The 15,156-nt window shown below is 42.6% G+C and overlaps 1 protein-coding gene across 3 annotated transcripts; it reads right to left on the bottom strand.

Annotated features, from left to right (window-relative positions):
* Positions 1 to 224: 224 nt before the first annotated feature.
* On the bottom strand, positions 225 to 14,176 carry LOC146567736 (uncharacterized). 3 transcript variants are annotated; one of them, XM_085287727.1, is made up of 5 exons: positions 14,064 to 14,176; positions 9,766 to 9,912; positions 9,414 to 9,509; positions 6,170 to 7,186; positions 226 to 2,589 (listed from the first exon to the last, which is right to left on the bottom strand). In XM_085287727.1, the coding sequence occupies exons 3-5, from the start codon at positions 9,429 to 9,431 to the stop codon at positions 1,903 to 1,905; spliced, it is 1,722 nt and encodes a 573-aa protein (XP_085143853.1). In that variant the 5' UTR covers positions 9,432 to 9,509; positions 9,766 to 9,912; positions 14,064 to 14,176; the 3' UTR covers positions 226 to 1,902. The 3 variants fall into 3 exon arrangements, with proteins under 3 accessions (XP_085143854.1, XP_085143856.1, XP_085143853.1); XM_085287728.1 differs by lacking the exon at positions 9,766 to 9,912 and having other exon boundaries at positions 225 to 2,589; positions 14,064 to 14,175; XM_085287730.1 differs by lacking the exon at positions 14,064 to 14,176 and having other exon boundaries at positions 225 to 2,589; positions 9,766 to 9,879.
* Positions 14,177 to 15,156: the final 980 nt, after the last annotated feature.

Here is a 15,156-nt window from a genome sequence, read left to right as displayed (position 1 = left end):
GGATGCTGTCTCTCATAACAAGACCAGGTTTCCTCCAGAAAGCTTCCCAGTTATCTATGAAGCCCACATCATTTTTTGGAAACCACACAGACAACCAGCAAGTTAAGGAGAATATGCAGGTAAACATGTCCCTCCTGGTCTGATTGGGGAGGGGACCAGAGAAAACTACACTAAACTAAACTCACAATGACTCGAAATGCATTTCCTGACATAGTCTCCTATCTGGAGGTATCTGAGAAAAAAGTTGCTCCCTTGTAGCTTGTATAGCTCTTGTAACTGCTTGAAAGAGGCAAAAACATCCTCCTAGTATAGATTACCGATTGTGCAAAGTCCTACCGGTTTCCAAAGTCTAAATGTACTGTGTAGAATAGATGGTTTAAAAGATGGATTGCCTACAATGGGAGTAATAGAGGATCTCCCTGCTGCGGAGACTCAGGTCGTTTGGAGTGGAGGGCCCACTCCTGAAGACCTATGACTCTGTGGTGGCCTCAGCCATCTTCTATGGTGTGGTCTGCTGGGGCGGCAACATCTCTGCTGGGGACAGGAAGAGACTGAACAGGCTGATCCGAAGGGCCAGCTCTGTTCTGCCCTCTGGACCCAGTGGAGGTGGTGAGTGACAGGAGAACGGTGGCTAAGCTGTCATCCCTGGACAACATCTCCCACCCCATGCAGGAGACTCTGACAGCACTGAGCAGCTCCTTCAGTGGGAGACTGCGGCACCCACGGTGTGGGACGGAGAGATTTCGCAGGTCTTTCCTCCCCACTGCTGTCAGACTCCACAACAAAGACTTTTGCAGCTGATCAAACACACACATGTGCAATAAGACTGCTATATGTGCAATTCTTCTTCTGACGAAGTTGTATTTTCCTACTCAGTTGTATATAGTATTTGTATTTCTGTTTTATTTTATTGCATTCCAGTGTTTTCTAATTTCTGCTACATAACTTTGCACTTTTGCTGTAACAACACAAATTTCCCACCTGTGAGACTAATAAAGGTCATCTTATCTTATCTTATAGGGTTAAAAATACAACAACAACTGTACAGTCAGAACTTTTTCTGCAATTCTAAATTTATTTCTCACAATTCAAGTCCAAACAATCATGCTTACAGATTTCTTTCTTTCTCATTTGTTAAATATGTAATTTCATTACTGACAGAAAGGGGAGTTTCACTGGGCTGGCCCACTAAAGGTCACAGAAGCTGTGATGTAAAATGAGTTTGACTCCCCTGATTTAGAGTTTCAGGGACATCATAAAATGTTCATTAAGCCAAACAACAGTTTCATTACAAGTGTGCGTGTTAGTCCCCATAGGGAAATAGTTCCTCTGCATTTAACCCATTCACAATGTACAAGGTAATTTTATCGTCACCCAAATCTTATAGGGGCTATTTGTTTGAAATAGCCCCTATAAGTCTCCACAACAAAATGATCAGCTTTGACCTTTCTAATGACAACTGTGTATGCATCACACAGCTGCTTGAAAAGCAACCAATCAGTGTGTAGCTTAGTTCTCCTGACTTTGGCCCATGCCATGTTGTGCTCGTGGAATAGGTTAGCTAGATCAGTAGTAAACCATGCATTATGTCTGCATTTATTTCCTTTACACATCCATAAAGGGATACAACAAAATAAAGAAGAATTCAACAATATCTAATGCAAAATTGAATTCATGTGCAGTATAGCAGGTTCCCTCTAAGTGCAGCCAGCCACATGAGATTTACTGATCAAACCACGAGAGAGAGATTCAACATTCAGGCAAAACAATCTTTAAGAAATGACAGAAAACTAAAAGAAAAAGGAAGGAGGACAATACTTTGCAACTTCATAAATTTAAGAGGCAGGATTATTAATTGCAGGTCCAGAAAGCAGAGCTACCTCATCAGATCCAAGTGTGACATCAGCTGACACTCTCTACAGGAGACTCCAGCTGAACTCTGTGGAGCCTGATCTCAAGGTGTTTAAGTCTGACCCTGAAACCAGAAGAGAATCTTTCTGTCTCGTCAGATTCATTGTGATCCAGTGATTTCAGTCCTGCATGATCACGCTGATGTTTGCGCAGAGCAGATAATGAAGTGAATGATTTTGCACATTGGTAACAGTGAAACAGTTTATTTGCAGCGTGGGATCGTTTGTGTTTGGAGTATGAAGTGAAATTCTTGAAGCTCTTGTCACACTGGTCACAGCTAAATATCTCTTTCATGTGTGTACGTTCATGTTGGTTACGACTAGCTGAATATGAAAAGCTTCTGTCACAGTGTCTGCACTTGTATGGTGTCTCTCCTGTGTGGATTCGTTTATGCTTTTTAAGGTCACTTGCAGTGGTGAAGGATGACCCACACTGGTCACAGACATGCTTTTTAACCCCACTATGGAAGAGTTCATGGCATTTTAAATCACTTAATGTGGTGAAGCCTCTCCCGCATTCTTTGCAGTAGTTCATTTTGTCTCCAGTGTGTCTACGTCGATGTCGATTTAGATTCTGTCGATTACTGAAAGTATTTCCACAAAGGTCACAGCGAAAGTCTTTCCCACCACCACAGTGACGACAGGGTTGAGAACTGGATCCATCTGTGCCGCTCTGCTTCTAAACAAAGACACAAACACAGTGTAAGTCGGGGAACTCCTTTAACATTTTTATCCTGAACATTGCCTGAAATAAAGAGCATCTCTGCCAACATCCAGTTACATTTTACTGTTTACATTATAACACTCAACTTAATAGGCGAAAATGACTCTCCATTTTTCCATCTACCGTATTTTCACAACCATAAGGCGCACTTAAAAGTCTTAGATTTTCTTCAAAAAGTACGGCGCGCCCTATAGCGCAGTGCGCCCTGTGTGTTGTAATGAGGACGTAGTAGAGAACACCATGAGAACGCTAAAGGGTGAAGTGTGGCCGAGTTGGATCATTGAGCAAAGAACGAGCGGGAGAAGCGTTTCGACGGTCACCATTCGGCTAAAAGCAGTTTCACTTTCACTTTTTATGAAACTGTGCCATTTTTCCATCAGGACCGGGACTACGGTAGCGCAGCAACTTCCAGCAGATTATAAGGAAAAGCTGGCCATCTTCCGCTCCTACTGCAGCAAACACATCGGCGACAAAAACATCCAGCCCAGCCACATCACAAACATGGACGAGGTCCCGCTCACTTTTGACATCCCGGTGAGTCACACTGTGGAGAAGAAGGGGACCAGCACGGTAGCGATACGCACAACGGGGTATGAAAAGTCTTCTTTTACTGTTGTGCTTGGCTGCCATGCTAATGGACAGAAACTGCCGCCTATGGTGATTTTTAAGAGAAAGACTTTGCCTAAAGAGAAGTTTCCAGCAGGAATCATCATTAAGGCAAATGAAAAGGGCTGGATGGATGAGGAAATGATGAAAGACTGGCTGAGGGAGGTGTATGTAAGGAGACCAGGTGGTTTTTTCCACGCATCACCATCGCTCTTAATCTGTGACTCCATGCGTACCCATCTCACAGCCGATGTGAAAAAACTAGTGAAACAAATGAACTGTGAGCTTGCTGTCATTCCGGGAGGCCTGACAAAGGAACTCCAACCGCTGGGCATCGGTGTGAATCGCCCGTTCAAAGTAAGGCTGCGAGCGGCCTGGGAGCGATGGATGACCGATGGAGACCACAGTTTCACCAAGAGTGGAAGGCAGCGCCAGGCGAGTTACGCCACAATTTGCCAATGGATTGTAGATGCTTGGGCTAACATGTCTGCTGGCACTGTTGTTCGAGCTTTCGCATCATTTCCGAGGAGCCGCACGGCACGGAAAGTGACTCTGACAGTGAAGAAAGTGAACCTGGCATGTTTGATGTAGATTTAGCGCAGCTGTTCAATTCAGACACAGATGAGGACTTCGATGGGTTTGATTGATGATAAAAATGTGAGTACCAAACTCAGTTTTGCTCCCGCTTTATTTTAAATACGCACACTTGTATGCTTGTGTGTTGTTGATGATGACGATTACCGGTAATAGAAATGTGAGTAAGGTACCGAACTCAGGTTTGCTCCTGCTTTATTTTTAAATACGCATACGGTACTTGTACAGTGGGGCAAAAAAGTATTTAGTCAGCCACCGATTGTGCAAGTCCCCCACCTAAAATGATGACAGAGGTCAGTAATTTAATTTGCACCAGAGGTACACTTCAACTGTGAGAGACAGAATGTGAAAAAAAAAAATCCATGAATTCACATGGTAGGATTTGTAAAGAATTTATTTGTAAATTAGGGTGGAAAATAAGTATTTGGTCACCTCAAACAAGGAAAATCTCTGGCTCTCACAGACCTGTAACGTCTTCTGTAAGAAGCTTTTCTGTCCCCCACTCGTTACCTGTATGAATGGCACCTGTTTGAACTCATCATCTGTATAAAAGACACCTGTCCACAGCCTCAAACAGTCAGACTCCAAACTCCGCCATGGCCAAGACCAAAGAGCTTTCGAAGGACACCAGGAAAAGTATTGTAGACCTGCACCAGACTGGGAAGAGTGAATCTACAATAGGCAAGCAGCTTGGTGTGAAAAAAAATCAACTGTGGGAGCAATCATCAGAAACTGGAAGACATACAAGACCACCGATAATCTCCCTCGATCTGGGGCTCCACGCAAGATCTCATCCCGTGGGGTCAAAATGATCATGAGAACGGTGAGCAAAGATCCCAGAACCACACGGGGGGACCTGGTGAATGACCTGCAGAGAGCTGGGACCAAAGTAACAAAGGTCACCATCAGTAACACACTACAACGGCAGGGAATCAAATCCCGCAGTGCCAGACGTGTTCCGCTGCTGAAGCCAGTGCATGTCCAGGCCCGTCTGAAGTTTGCCAGAGAGCACATGGATGATACAGCAGAGGATTGGGAGAATGTCATGTGGTCAGATGAAACCAAAGTAGAACTTTTTGGTATAAACTCAACTCGTCGTGTTTGGAGGAAGAAGAATACTGAGTTGCATCCCAAGAACACCATACCTACTGTGAAGCATGGGGGTGGAAACATCATGCTATGGGGCTGTTTTTCTGCCAAGGGGACAGGACGACTGATCCGTGTTAAGGACAGAATGAATGGGGCCATGTATCGTGAGATTTTGAGCCAAAACCTCCTTCCATCAGTGAGAACTTTGAAGATGAAACGAGGCTGGGTCTTCCAACATGACAATGATCCAAAACACACCGCCCGGGCAACAAAGGAGTGGCTCCGTAAGAAGCATTTGAAAGTCCTGGAGTGGCCTAGCCAGTCTCCAGACCTCAACCCCATAGAAAATCTGTGGCGGGAGTTGAAAGTCCGTGTTGCTCGGCGACAGCCCCAAAACATCACTGCTCTCGAGAAGATCTGCATGGAGGAATGGGCCAAAATACCAGCTACTGTGTGTGCAAACCTGGTAAAGACCTATAGTAAACGTTTGACCTCTGTTATTGCCAACAAAGGTTATGTTACAAAGTATTGAGTTGTATTTTTGTTATTGACCAAATACTTATTTTCCACCCTGATTTACGAATAAATTCTTTACAAATCCTACCATGTGGATTCATGGATTTTTTTTTCACATTCCGTCTGTCACAGTTGAAGTGTACCTCTGGTGCAAATTACTGACCTCTGTCATCATTTTAGGTGGGGGAACTTGCACAATCAGTGGCTGACTAAATACTTTTTTGCCCCACTGTATGCGCCCTATGATCCAGTGCGCCTTATGTGTGTGTTAAATACAGTAATGGCACACATAACTGAGACTGCGCCTTTTAGTACAGTGCGTCTTATGGTCGTGAAAATACGGTAGTTCATTTAATATACAAACAATCATATCTAAACAACAAGTTACATCATATTCTTCACAAGTACATATGAAAAGTTCCAATCCAATCGGTCTCACTCCCAATTTGAAGCAAAAATAATTGTTTTTAGTTAGTAAAGAACATAATAAGTCATCTAACACTGACCAGATTGTAGCAGTCATAAATTTGGAAGAAAGGGTAGAAAAGTAATTATTTAGTGTTTTTATGATCATGGAAGAAAAAAATAATAACTGAAACTAAAATCTGATGAACCTCACAACACTAACTTTAACTGCAGTAGAATAACTAACATGCTAAAACAAATTTAAAGAGCAGAGTTGTTCCAAACAGTCAGGCTTAAAATACAAGATAAAAATATAAATACATACCTCACAGTAACTGCACTTATAGAGTTTCCTTCTGGTGTGGATCTGCTGGTGCCCTTTCAGAGAATGTGGTGCTTTAAAAGTCTTCTCACACAGGTCACATTTATAAGGTCTCTCTTCAGTGTGGGTAAATGTGTGGTGATGTAACTGTGTGGCTGTTGTAAAGACTTTCTCACACTGATCACAGCAGTAAACATCCTGTCCAGTGTGAATCCGCAGGTGTCTTTTTAGGTAACTTATACTACTAAAGGTTTTACCACACTTGTCACAGCTATTCGCCTTAATTCCAGAGTGGGTATCTTGATGACATCGTAAGTTGCAACTGCGAGCAAACGTTTTACCACACTGATCACAGCTGTGTGCTTTAACTCCAGTGTGGATCAGTTGATGCATTTTTAAGCTTCTAGGATGGGCAAAAGATTTTCCACACAAGTCACAAATGTATGGTTTAACTCCACTGTGGATCAGTTGGTGTGTTTTTAAGTTGTCAGCCCGAGAAAAAGATTTTCCACACAAGTCACAGTAGTGTGCTTTAAATCCACTGTGGACGAGTTGGTGTGTTTTTAAGCTTCCAGCTTCGGTAAAAGATTTTCCACACAAGTTACATCTGTGTGCTTTAACTCCACTGTGGATGAGTTGGTGTATTCTTAAGGTTCCAGCCCGGGTAAAATACTTTCCACACAAGTTACATCTGTGTGCTTTAACTCCACTGTGGATGAGTTGGTGTGCATTTAAGTGACTAGGCTGGGTAAAAGACTTTCCACACTCATCACAGCAGTATGCTTTAACTCCACTGTGGATGACTTTGTGTTTTTTCAAGGTTCCAGCCTGGGCAAAAGACTTTCCACACAAGTCACAGCTGTATGCTTTAACTCCACTGTGGACGAGTTGGTGTGTTTTAAAGTTTCCAAGACGGGTAAAATACTTCCCACACTCATCACAGGTGTATTTTTTCTGCCCCTTTTTTCGGTGAGGTTTGTCAGCCTCCTGAGAGCGCTGACTTCTCGCTCCATGTTGGTCCTGCAGTGACAGAGATACAAACAGAGGCAGTGATTAAAATGCAGTCGTGGAACAAACTGAAACTGACTCCATTAGTGGAATCAAAGACGTCAACAAACACGTTGTAGGTCTGTTATCACCACATTCTGGAGATAATATCACATTACAAAGAAGTGCTACAATGGGAGTTGTAAGGAAAATGACATAATAAAAGAAGTACTGATCACTGGAGAAAATGACTGTATGAAAAATTGTGAGTTAGCTGATGATATTGTGTGCTGATAAAAACTCTGCCATTGCCGGTCCCAAGGCCATATGAGAAAGGAGGAGGGTTGGGCATGGGGTTAGCAACCCCGCCTTTTAAAACCTCGATTGCTACGGAAAGAGCAAACAAATCTCATCATCGATTGAACCAGGGCGAAGATGATCGGCAACCCTTGATGACAGCAGTGGAGGAAAGCCCTCAGGTCGTTACCTGCTCGATGGTCGATCAAATTTCGACCCAGAAGAAACTACCCGTTATGGAATATGGAATGTACAGACTCCGTTACAAACTGGTAAATTGGCCCAGCTTTAACATGAATACGACTCGTACCTCCCACCATTCATGGGACCCCATTGATGAATGTAGTTTGGCGAAGTCGGTTCAGGACCAGGTGGACGAAGACCTGGCACCCTCCATGGAGCTTTTTCCAGTCGATATCGGACAAATCTGTGTTACCGAAGTCAAGACAATGATCTGAGTCCTCAAGAGTGGAAAGGCCCCTGGCTTGGATGAGGCCCTCCCCAAAATGTTGAAGCACGGTGGACCCCAGCTGGAATTCGCTCTTACATGACTCCTAAACGCCAGCTGGTCAACATCGCGTGTACCTGATGAAACCAAAGGCGTCATCAAACTTCCGAAGAAAGGCGATTTGGGAGAATGTAACAACTGGTGGGGCATCACGCTACTGTCAGTACCCGGGAAGTTGCTTTGCCTCGTTCTTTCGAATTGGGATTGATATACCTTTAGTAGTCCCACAAGGGGAAATTTCATGATGCGCAGTGGACGATGAGCAGGCTGGAGTGGCCGGTCCTGTGTCGAGCAAATCTTCACTCTCCGCACGATCATTGAACAAACATTGGAATACCAAAGGAAGAGTTCTATCAATTCCATCGATTTCAAGAAGGCTATCCTACGTCACTATGGAGTCCCCCAGCAGTTTGTATATGCCCTTCATGGTCTCTATGCCAACTCCCGCTGCTGCATCCAGACGGCTGATGGCTGAGAAGATTTCTTTGAGATGAATAGTGGCATGGTAAAGTGCTTTGGGTGCCTTGAAAAGCGCTATATAAATCCAATCCATTATTATTATTATTATTAATACTGGCATGCGTACTATCACCTTTCCTCTTCCTTTTATCAAGTGACTTCATCATGCGACGATCAGCTGACCAAGCTAGTATCGGTGTCCCCTGGAAAAAAGGGCGTAATCTCATCGACTTGGACTTTTTTCCAGGCAACATCACCCTGTTGGGCTCGGCTCAGTAAGACCTCCAAGAGTCAACTGCAGCTCTGCAGAGGGAGACCATGAAAGTAGGTTTAAGAATCAGTGCCAAGAAGACCAAGGTACTCCGAGTTGGCTATGCACATGCACTAGTTCCTGTCATGATCAACCAACAACGTGCTGAAGAGGTGGAGAATTTCATGTATCTGGTCAGCATCATCTCAAATGACGGGATCTCTGATCGAGATGTCAACATCAAAGCAGAGAAGGCGGCCGGTGTTCTCTGATGTCTCCAACCTATTTGGAAATTGACCTCCCTGAATGCTAGGCTCAAGATCAAACTATTTAACTCTATCATCTTCCGACTGGCACTCAACAAATGCGATCACTCGAAGCCTGAATATGCTTCAACAACGTGGTCTGCGGTGAATCATGAGAATTTCCTATTGGGACCAGAAGATGAACGAAGAGGTCTCACAAAGAGCAGGCACCCACCCTCTAGCTGATGTTGTTGGTGAAAGGCGCTTCCACTTTGGGGGCCTTATTCATCGTCTACCGCCTTATTGCTCGGCCTAAGTGCTAAGTAAGCAAGTGCTGATAAAATATGGTCTTTGTATTTTCTTGTAACTTCTAAGGTTTTTGTTTGTGAATGTAGATTCTGTGTGTATAGAGGAGCCCAGGATGGAAAAGATAAAGCTGCTGTTAACAACCAGCTGTGCACACAACTTCAGCAACAGTGTAACTGTGATCATTTTTCTCACCTTTTGTGTTGAAGTCATTGTTTCCTCTCTAGTGGCTGAGCTGAATCCAAAGGGCTGAAATTGTTCCTCTGCTTCTCCACCAGACTTGTTATTTAGCTGGGACATAAAATGTATAGATATGTAATTTATCCCTGACAAATAAAAGCAGAGCAAATAAACAGTACACTGCTCAGTGACAACAATAATTATGAAGCTTTAAGGTGAAACCCCAGAAACAACTATCCTACTTTTCGGGAATAAGATGCATTAAGCGAAACAAAACAGACTAGTTTATCCCAAGGACAAAACTTTCAATGGGAGCATGATCAGTTACTGAAATATTACCAATGGAGGACCCGACAATTTGACTCACCAGAGAGCGAGACACCAGAAAGTAAAGTGAGGATGGGAAAAGAAAGTATAGTCTCTTTCTTGAGGATACAGAAGTCTTCGTATATCCGCCAGGCTCAGCTCCTCTGACACAACGTCCAAAGCAGCATCTACAGGGTGCTTATTTGGTCTAAGACGAGAGGATTAATCAAAAAACACATCCCTGACCTGGTTAAAATCCCCACCAATTACAATATTTATATTTCCAATATTCCGCACTGTGCTACACACTTCATGAAAAAATTGTGGTTGAGGAGAATTGGGGGCATATATGTTGACCAATGTCACTTTCTGCCCCTGTAGACATGCATCCAAGACCACCCATCTACTCTCCAGATCCGTATAATGATTGAGTACTTGAAAATCCAAATTTCTTCTAATCAATATAACCACGCCTCTTTTCCTACTGGAAAATGCACTAAGGTAAACTTGGGACACCCAGTCTCTTTTCAACTTTAATGATTCCACCTCATCAAGATGTATCTCTTGAATCAAAGCTATGTCTGTCTTTTACAGTTTCAAATATGTGAGGATTTTAATAGCATTATGACACTCCACGACACTATTTTACATAATTCCATGAAACCACGTGAGCCAAAGTATTTTTGGTGTTCCAAAAGAATTCCAGTTGATTGGTTCAGCAGCCCGTCACTATCACATCAACTGCACATTTGAGCTGTTATGATGTCGGGGCAGCATGGGTGCAAGCATCTTTTTCTGCTGATGCCCACGATGCCACTCTGTGGTATGGCCCATGTCTCCCGTATCAAAAACCACCATTGCACCACAGTAAATGCTGCGCATCATGTTGTCAGCTTTAATAATAATAATAATAATAATAATAATAATAATGGATTGCATTTATATAGCGCATTTCGGGACCCCTCAAAGCGCTTTACAATACCACTATTCATTTACTCCCACATTCATACACTGGTGAAGGCGAGCTACAGTTGTAGCCACAGCTGCCCTGGGGCAGACTGACTGGCTTTACTGTATCTTAGCCAGTGAAACTGGTCAAGCCACTCTCTTTGAATTGTATACACTTGCCCCACTTTTACTGTCAGCGGGCTCTGGCTCGGAGTCGATCATATGTGGCTCATTATCTAATGCTGTCTCCGAAACAGTGTTAAACATAACCTCAGAGGTTGATGGCTCACTGTCAGAGCACTGGCTATGAATTTCGGATGGATCAGGCCTCAACTTCATGACAAATTTATTAATCTTTCTTAAAAGATTTTCTCATTACCCACAGCTACATCTACTTCTATCAGGCCTAGGCCACTCACCTCCCTCTCTCCGCCTGCACCTACAGGAATATCTGGAACACAGTCAATAAAAGAGGTCCCACCCTTGACTATCTCTGATTGGTTTAGACCATGATATGGGCATAATGTGTGTCTGTTGTTAACCACACAGAGACTTTCAGACTGGGTTTTTTTTCTTTCTTGAACGGCTAATCGCACCAGCGTGACGCAAGATTTTTTTTGGTTGCACCATTGAGAAATTAGGTCACGACCTCCAGTGCCCTATTCTAAGGATATTATGTGTTTCCTCAGGGATTAATAATTACATTTATTTAAGTTATATCTATTTTCAATGGTGAGCATTTTCAGCAGTCATACATATATGTGAATATGCCACGCAACACATTACTTGTCAAAAAACTGTGTGTGTTAACTGTGTGTGAAGACCAGTGTTGGGAAGGTTACTCTTAAAATGTATTCCATTACGTTACTCAATGACAGAAACATATTCTGAATACTTTGGATTGCTTAATATATTATCATGCTTTTTACAACTAGGTGAATGTACTATTGCTGTGTGATTTATTACTGTTACTGAAGGTCCGCGGCTCCGAACTGTAGTAAAGGGACCTCTGGCTAATACGTCGGGTTCGTGTCGGGCTCGTAGCCGAAAAATAGCTTTACTTTGTTGTGTGGGTCAACTTTTCTTGCGAGAGACAGAGAGAGGCGTTGAAAGGCTCCAATGGAACTTATTGTTTTCAGAGGAAAACACGAACACAGCGTACAGTCGAGTCTTAATAGCTTACTTACAACTGGGCTCATCAGACTCTCTTTTTGGCTGCAGTGGTTATTATTATATTTACATGCTTCCAGCTCCCGTTTCTGCTCGATGACAGCTTGTACTTTATGACTTTCCTTTTTCTCCCTCCTCTTGCTCACAGACCCATAACGTGTATGGCAGTCCATTCTCCCTGCAGCACGGACTACACTGCCTATGATGCTACATCCTTTGCCTCTGCCTGTAGCATTCTGCCTATTAGCTTAGCATAACAACAACAACAAAAAGGCGCTCTCTCACCCAGGAAACACACAGTCGCAGAGAGAGAGAGAGCGTCGCCCTGTAACCATGGCAACCGTAACGCTGCCGCCTGGAACAACAGCACGTAGCTGTCAAACAAAACCCAAACAGGCCTGACCCGCGACAATATGAAACAGGAAAGTACCGCCGTGTAATCCATTTATTTCAACAAAGTAACTGTATTCTAAATACCACCTTTTTAAACGGTAACTGTAACGGAATACAGTTACTCATATTTTGTATTTTAAATACATAACGGCAGTACATGTATTCCGTTACTCCCCAACACTGCTGAAGACACATTTGATATTTCTCCTAGTATTTAGGTATGAACACAAAGGCGATAGGCAGATAGCAAAGATGAAAATCCGCTCAAGGAGACTTCAAAGTTACATAGATTATACTGTAGAAATATGAACAGGTAGAAACGGGTAAAGTGATCGTTTTTTATCGGATTCGGTCGTGGAAGAGATTGTTCAAGCCATGTTTCCGAAGTAACAAAGAGCCGACGGATGGCCTGGATTGCAGCCATTCGAAGACCAAATATAACGTCCCAGAACACTCCAAGCATTTCCACAAAGGTAAGTCTTCTGTTGTAGTTATTACGTAATTTATCATAACATAATTGTTGATGTAGGTTACAAATAAGTCTTCATTTGAATTGAATTTGTTGGGCTATGCTGCTTTCACTGTGGCTTTGCGGGCTAATGTTTGTTGTGTTTTGTAGGAAAACCAGCCTACAAAATGCAGGAATGCGATCCAGACTGGCGCCCTCTATCAACCTGGGTCAGACCGAGTTTAAAGCTGCTACCATAGCCAGATTTGATCGGTTAAGAGAGAGAGCGATATCAAAACAGCCATGAAAAGTCCTGCATATATGTGCCCAAGTGTTGTACTGAAGCAAGCAAGTGATGAATAACTGTTTTCCAGTAAGTTGTTTTTTTTGTTGCATTGTTGATTTGTTTTTCACCGAAGCAGCTAATAAAGCACCATTGAATACAATTTTGCCTCTTTCTTATAAGATTCTATAATAGAATGAAACAATAATGCCAGTTATAAACAAAGATAATAACTGAATGAATTACGATTAAATTTTATTTCTATTAGATCTGAAAATGTTGTGTAACACTACAACCTGAAACAACAATTAGATTGCGTTGGCCTGTACAGGAGATAAAGGACAAAAATGTAACAACAGCTGTGAAATGGAATAGTCCAAATCACCAAAGTAAACTGGACCTGGGCTTGTTGCAGGGATCTGAAGTCACTAAACATTTTGTGAGTGTATGCACTCACACTTAGGACCATATAATAATAAATATGTGCGTGATGAAAGCTGGGCAGCACGCTAACGTCCTTACTCCACTCTGTATGCTTGTATGGGTCTGACCCTTTCACTCCTTTGATTTTTCCTCGTTCTTTGTTTTGCCTTTTCGTCAAGTCTGCCTTTGTACGGACCTGCCGTGTTCTCCGTCGTGTTGTAGATGACTGATTTTGGGGCAAATAAAATCCAAGTAGACATTAAAACCGCAGAATTAATGATTACTGGTGCTGGAAATGCAATACCACTCGTAACTACAATGCAATGCACGAAAGTCACGTGGTCTGTCAATCTCTATTCACTCAGCTTTCGCTGTGAGTTCTATGCTAGCTGAGCGTTAGCATGCCGTCTGTGCAAATGCTTGCAAAGAGCTAAAGTTGTGTTAGCAGCGTTATGTGTTGTTTCTATCCTGGAGGACGTTTCCCGTCTACCATCGCGCTCTCGTTCTTTAGTTCAATAACAACTAGTAATGCCAATGTCCACGCTGTAGACTGCGCCACCATTTTTCAACACACGAACTGAAAACAGCTGAATACAGCGCGAGTGTAAGAAAAGACAGGGGGTAGACGGGCAGACTAACAATTCCAAGGAATTAGACTAAATGATCTCAGTTTCCATCCCTACTAAACACTTACCTTTAGATGAGCCCACAAACAGAGAGAACCTCCGTGATGGAGCCGAAGTCAGCAGACTGACACAACTATCGATAAAAACAATGCTAGTGGGATAGCCTTACTCTTCTTCTTAGTCTTCTTTTAAGTGTAATGGCATTTTGCAAAAGTGCATTACCGCCACCTACTGGACTGGAATGTGGATCAGGAACTGGAAAAAAACGCATCCATTCTAATCACAAATTTCAACAGCTGACCACAGACCTGAGACAGTTTTTCTGGCTGTTTTTCTAATGTAAAATATCTTTAGCTTCTCAAAATTTGCCATTAACGTCTTCCTCTCCTGGACATGTGCCTGGCATTCTAACAGTGCATGCTTAACAGATTCAATTTCTTTGCAGTAAGCACTAAGGGTAGGTTTTGATTATCGATTTATCGATTGAAATCGATTCTTGCTTGGATAATGTCATATCGATTCATTAAAATCCTGAATTGATTTTTTAAATATAAATTTATTTTGCCCGAAAAGCCAGAATCTCAGTTTAAACCTCACAAAATTTCAACAACCACCAAACAGCTAAAACAGTAAATGAGAGCAGGAACACGGATTCTGCACAAAGACGTAAACATAAAGCGCGGACCCGCCGATGCATCAGAATCAGTAAAATGTCCCCTTTCTCACATGGACACGGACCCGCCGTCGGGGCTGAAGCCGACAGATCGCTGACCTCTAGTTAGCACACATTGCCGTTTGGTACTTGTCTGTTTCTTCTCTCTGGTACCTACCCACTCTCTTCCAGTGACCATATTTCTGAATGTTTTATGAATGCTGATATTCCAGTTATCCTGCCACATTCTTGGGACTCTGTATAATTATAATACTTAACTTCAGCTTTGTTTAATGTATCTGCAAATCAAGAGATTATGATTTGAATGACTGTCTTGCCAATACATCTATATCCTCATCCTCATTCCTTCAGGTTGGTAATTACATGCAATATGTTTCTAATTATTCAAATCACATATCTGTTGCTGTCTACATAGAGAGAAAGTCATACTTAAAAGAAATTCCTTAACTAATTAACTATTACATTTGCACTCAGTAACCTTCCTGTTC

Source organism: Mchenga conophoros, linkage group LG9, assembly GCF_057382185.1.
Source record: "Mchenga conophoros isolate Kocher_MC1m ecotype Shallow Benthic linkage group LG9, M_conophoros_male_GT1.1, whole genome shotgun sequence".
NCBI lineage: Eukaryota > Metazoa > Chordata > Actinopteri > Cichliformes > Cichlidae > Mchenga > Mchenga conophoros.
Note: the sequence above shows the minus strand (reverse complement) of the source record. Positions and strands in the feature narration are given on the sequence as shown.